The 6000-nt window shown below is 47.7% G+C and overlaps 1 protein-coding gene across 1 annotated transcript in view; it reads right to left on the bottom strand.

The window, feature by feature from the left end:
• Window positions 1–575: 575 nt before the first annotated feature.
• Window positions 576–6000, bottom strand: part of med21 (mediator complex subunit 21) — a 32750-nt gene continuing 27325 nt past the window's right edge. Inside the window, exon 4 of the mRNA XM_067999224.1 lies at window positions 576–2013. Coding sequence (XP_067855325.1) covers window positions 1837–2013 — 177 coding nt within the window. The 3' untranslated portion in view covers window positions 576–1836. The remainder of the gene's footprint in view (window positions 2014–6000) is intronic.

Below are 6000 nucleotides of genomic sequence, written 5' to 3'. Positions count from 1 at the left end.
GCGGCCGATGACTTTTCCTGCCACTTGTGGGAAGCCTCAGGTGACTGAGAGACACGAGCGGTTCCTTCCCATTGGTCTGAATTTTGAAGAATTCCACCTTGGATCAGTTTCTCGGATGACACTGCGCTGACCATGGATGTGTTAGGATTAGTACAGTCAAACGGAAAATCCAATTTGGGCTAAGCATTAAAAAAAATGTAAAAGAAGAAACTTTCAACAGAATGAACACATGAATTCAATGAGACAAACTTCACCTCGTATCCAGAAACTTCTGCTCCTAACGGGGGAAAAAGCAGAGATACGGGTCAAAACGAGCCTTGATCTGCAGCAGAGGGGAAAAACATCTGCCCAAACTCTCACAATGCATCCCATTCCCGCCCCATCCAACACCAGAATATTAGTTAACGTCTGGAAGTTGAACAAATAAACATGGCCACATATTATTGTGTAATGTACAGATTACTTCCATGAAGTTGTATCGAGCAGTTGAACCTATCTTGACATGTGAACGCATGAAAGAACAAACATTTTGGTGTTGCATCAATGGCCATCCTATAAAACACACAAGTCATGTGTAATTTATAGCGTTGCACAATTTCTTTAATCTTTAACTCGTATTCTCTTCAACTAAATGTCAACATGCCACAAATACACAATATAAAAAGGTGGAATATAGAACGCACTTCTTGTGTGCAATGTAACCTAACTGAAACTACTCTCCCATCAGCTGGCAGTGTGGGAGGGAGGGGAGGTAGTGAGATTCAAAGCAGCTGTATACTCTCAATCAACTCTGAGTTTAACAATTCCCGCCCAATGTACTTCCACCACCGTATCAAACCAAAGTTCAACCACTAAATCAGCACGCCTATCTTGAATTTTAACCAAAATACAAAACATGCAAACAAAACAGTGGATAAGAATCAGAATATAATCTACAGTCTGCTGGTGTTGGAGACTTGCAGCCCTGGTTTTCTTGTCTTGGTCATATCACCAGCTCCCATAGCGTGAGGGGGTCTCGGCCAGAGGAAGACCCCGTTTCTCACCAGCAGTGGGGGCAGGTTTTACCGGGGAGGAGGTGATGCGCGAGCGCCTCTCCGTTATCTCCTCATGGATGCACTACACTGCCTGTTCCTCGCAGAATAGCCCCCTCCCCCCACCGTACAGCTGGTGTACAGGAAAACCATTACACAACCGAACGTAGGACAGTGAGTCAGTCAGCTCAGCTCACTCTCCCGTGACCCACGCTGCAATCTAAATGCAGTTTATAATTACATGGTCACGGCCACTTATAGAATTCAAATTCCTACAGGGCTGTGCTTATATCGGATAAGGTTTCAGAATACAAGGATAAATGTTACCCACTGGACAGCATCCTGCTTCAAAAACATCTGGAAGAACAGATTTCAGGATGAAACTGGAGAACACGACACCTACTGACTAAAGAGCAACGGAGAACTGAGTTTATCCATTCCGCAGATCCTCAAAGCAGCTGAGACACCTTCCACCACGGAGAACCCAGCACACAGTTTTGAATTAAACAACTGAGCGCCGAGCAAAATGGGGGGAGTGCAATAAAAAGAAAATTCCATGTTTACTCCGATGTAGAAATGTATCTCCAGCTTAAGTCACACAGCTAAAAACGGGTTAACATTTTTTTTTAAAATCAGCTCCCTCAAAAAAATTGCAATAATTTTTAGTCTCAGTGCAATATTTAACAATTTTACTGAAGCCCTTTTCTCTTTGCCTTCCACCGCCCCCCACACAAAAAAAAAGCTGCATTTATTTAAGAGTGTAGGTCGCATCATTAGTTTGTGAGCAGCACACTGCCTCTTGCTGCTAGGATTCAGGGACACGCTGACTGTGACCATCGCTTCTTGTCCCAAGCTGAGACTGGGCAATGTCCGCTAACGCACTCTGTATCTTCTCCAACAGCACGTCTCCTCGGTAAACAACTTCTTCTAGCCGAGCTGCAGCCTCATGGTTCTCCTCTTCCAGCTGACGCAAGCTTGCAGCCTAGATGTTGAGAGACAACAGGGTTACCCCAGTGCACTGGGAATGTATACTTAATGCACTTAGTCTTCGCAGACATTTTAAGACCAGTCGACTACACATGAGCAGACAGGCATGAATCCAGACTTTCCCATTAAGCATAATGAGTTGAGCAGTACTGAGGGAGTGCTGCACTGTCAGACGTGCTGCATTTCAGAGGAGACGTTAAACCGAGGCCTTGTCTGCCCACTCAGATGGCTATAAAGATTCCATGGCACTATTCGAACAGCGGGGGAGCTCTCCCTGTATCCTGGCCAACATTTATCCCTCAACCAAAACCTCAAACATTACCCGATCATTTCTCTCATTGCTGTTTGTGGGATCTTGCTGTGCGCAAATTGGCTGCCTCGCTTCCTTACATTACAACAGTGACTACACTTCAAAAGTACTTCACTGGCTGTAAAGCGCTTTAGGACATCATGAGAATGTGAAAGGCACTATATAAATGCAAGTTCTTACTCTCTATTGGAAAACCAGCTTTATATAGACTTCTGATTAAAGATAATATTAGAACACGTACCTCATATCCCTATTGTCAAAGAATGACATTACATCATTCCCCAGAAGAGAATTACTTAAGAACTTTTAGCTGACATAATGAAGCACTGGAAGTTACATGATTTCTAATTTAACACTTTCTTGCTTGGTTCTTATTTTTTTTTAAATGCGAGGCGGGCTATATATATATATATATATATATCATTTCTTTATAGTCATAGATCTTGCAATTTAAATAACATTTAAGTTTCCAACATACTTGCAATAAGCAGCTTATACTGAACACAAGCAACTTCCCGTGGCATTGCTCATGGTCAGTCTGATGATTGCTTTTGCGAGGACAGAAACATCTTACTACGTAATGCACATTGTACGATTCTGCTGCTTATGTGCATCTGTGTTCTTTAAGGCCACAAAGCCCAACTGTTTAGTGCACAGAGCCACAGATCAAAGGAAAATTGTCACTTGGCCAAGCAGTATTCACATCACAGCCCATAATCAATAAAGTCTAATCAGCCGACCCTAAACAGTCTTCCGCCAATGATCTCACTTTATAACTCGACTTCCTGCAGGTCTGAAAAGTCAAAGGGCACTTTTGAAGTGCAGTAATAATTAGTACGTAGGTCCCGTAAACAGCAAATGAGCTTTTTTTTTATTCGTTCATGGGATGTGGGCGTCGCTGGCGAGGCCGGCATTTATTGCCCATCCCTAATTGCCCTTGAGAAGGTGGTGGTGAGCCGCCTTCTCGAACCGCTGCAGTCCGTGTGGTGAAGCTTCTCCCACAGTGCTGTTAGGAAGGGAGTTCCAGGATTTTGACCCAGCAACGATGAAGGAACGGCGATATATTTCCAAGTCGGGATGGTGCGTGACTTGGAGGGGAACGTGCAGGTGGTGTTGTTCCCATGTGCCTGCTGCTCTTGTCCTTCTAGGTGGTAGAGGTCGCGGGTTTGGGAGGTGCTGTCGAAGAAGCCTTGGCAAGTTGCTGCAGTGCATCCTGTGGATGGTATACACTGCAGCCACAGTGCGCCAGTGGTGAAGGGAGTGAATTTTTTTTTAAAATTCGTTCACGGGATGTGGGCGTCGCTGGCAAGGCCGGCATTTATTGCCCATCCCTAATTGCCCTCGAGAAGGTGGTGGTGAGCCGCCTTCTTGAACCGCTGCAGTCCGTGTGGTGACGGTTCTCCCACAGTGCTGTTAGGAAGGGAGTTCCAGGATTTTGACCCAGCGACAATGAAGGAACGGCGATATATTTCCAAGTCGGGATGGTGTGTGACTTGGAGGGGAACGTGCAGGTGGTGTTGTTCCCATGCGCCTGCTGCCCTTGTCCTTCTAGGTGGTAGAGGTCGCGAGTTTGGGAGGTGCTGTCGAAGAAGCCTTGGCGAGTTGCTGCAGTGCATCCTGTGGATGGTGCACACTGCAGCCACAGTGCGCCGGTGGTGAAGGGAGTGAATGTTTAGGGTGGTGGATGGGGTGCCAATCAAGCGGGCTGCTTTATCTTGGATGGTGTCGAGCTTCTTGAGTGTTGTTGGAGCTGCACTCATCCAGGCAAGTGGAGAGTATTCCATCACACTCCTGACTTGAGCCTTGTAGATGGTGGAAAGGCTTTGGGGAGTCAGGTGAGTCACTCGCCGCAGAATACCCAGTATTTATGTGGCTGGTCCAGTTAAGTTTCTGGTCAATGGTGACCCCCAGGATGTTGATGGTGGGGGATTCGGCGATGGTAATGCCGTTGAATGTCAAGGGGAGGTGGTTAGACTCTCTCTTGTTGGAGATGGTCATTGCCTGGCACTTATCTGGCGCGAATGTTACTTGCCACTTATGAGCCCAAGCCTGGATGTTGTCCAGGTCTTGCTGCATGCAGGCTCGGACTGCTTCATTATCTGAGGGGTTGCGAATGGAACTGAACACTGTGCAGTCATCAGCGAACATCCCCATTTCTGACCCTATGATGGAGGGAAGGTCATTGATGAAGCAGCTGAAGATGGTTGGGCCTAGGACACTGCCCTGAGGAACTCCTGCAGCAATGCCCTGGGGCTGAGATGATTGGCCTCCAACAACCACTACCATCTTCCTTTGTGCTAGGTATGACTCCAGCCACTGGAGAGGTTTCCCCCTGATTCCCATTGACTTCAATTTTACTCGGGCTCCTTGGTGCCACACTCGGTCAAATGCTGCCTTGATGTCAAGGGCAGTCACTCTCACCTCCCATCTGGAATTCAGCTCTTTTGTCCATGTTTGGACCAAGGCTGTAATGAGGTCTGGAGCCGAGTGGTCCTGGCGGAACCCAAACTGAACATCGGTGAGCAGGTTATTGGTGAGTAAGTGCCGCTTGATAGCACTGTCGACGACACCTTCCATCACTTTGCTGATGATTGAGAGTAGACTGATGGGGCGGTAATTGGCCGGATTGGATTTGTCCTGCTTTTTGTGGACAGGACATACCTGGGCAATTTTCCACATTGTCGGGTGGATGCCAGTGTTGCAGCTGTACTGGAACAGCTTGGCTAGAGGCGCAGCTAGTTCTGGAGCACAAGTCTTCAGCACTACAGCTGGGATGTTGTCGGGGCCCATAGCCTTTGCTGTATCCAGTGCACCCAGCCGTTTCTTGATATCACGTGGAGTGAATCGAATTGGCCGAAGACTGGCTTCCGTGATGGTGGGGATATCGGGAGGAGGCTGAGATGGATTATCCACTCGGCACTTCTGGCTGAAGATGGTTGCAAACGCTTCAGCCTTGTCTTTTGCACTCACGTGCTGGACTCCGCCATCATTGAGAATGGGGATGTTTGCAGAGCCTCCTCCTCCCGTTAGTTGTTTAATTGTCCACCACCATTCACGACTGGATGTGGCAGGACTGCAGAGCTTTGATCTGATCCGTTGGTTGTGGAATCGCTTAGCTCTGTCTGTAGCATGTTGCTTCCGCTGTTTAGCATGCATGTAGTCCTGAGTTGTAGCTTCACCAGGTTGGCACCTCATTTTTAGGTACGCCTGGTGCTGCTTCTGGCATGCTCTTCTACACTCCTCATTGAACCAGGGTTGATCCCCTGGCTTGTTGGTAATGGTGGAGTGAGGAATATGCCGGGCCATGAGGTTACAGATTGTGCTGGAATACAATTCTGCTGCTGCTGATGGCCCACAGCGCCTCATGAATGCCCAGTTTTGAGCTGCTAGATCTGTTCTGAATCTATCTCATTTAGCACGGTGGTAGTGCCACATAACACGTTGGATGGTGTCCTCAGTGCGAAGACGGGATTTCATCTCCACGAGGACTGTGCGGTGGTCACTCCTACCAATGCTGTCATGGACAGATGCATTTGCGACAGGTAGATTGGTGAGGACGAGGTCAAGTAAGTTTTTCCCTCGTGTTGGTTCGCTCACCACCTGCCGCAGGCCCAGTCTAGCAGCTATGTCCTTCAGGACTCGGCCAGCTCGGTCAGTAGTGGTGCTACCGAG

Source organism: Heptranchias perlo, chromosome 18 (assembly GCF_035084215.1).
Source record: "Heptranchias perlo isolate sHepPer1 chromosome 18, sHepPer1.hap1, whole genome shotgun sequence".
NCBI lineage: Eukaryota > Metazoa > Chordata > Chondrichthyes > Hexanchiformes > Hexanchidae > Heptranchias > Heptranchias perlo.
The sequence above is the reverse complement of the archived record's forward strand: the minus strand, read 5'-3'. Positions and strand labels throughout refer to the sequence as shown.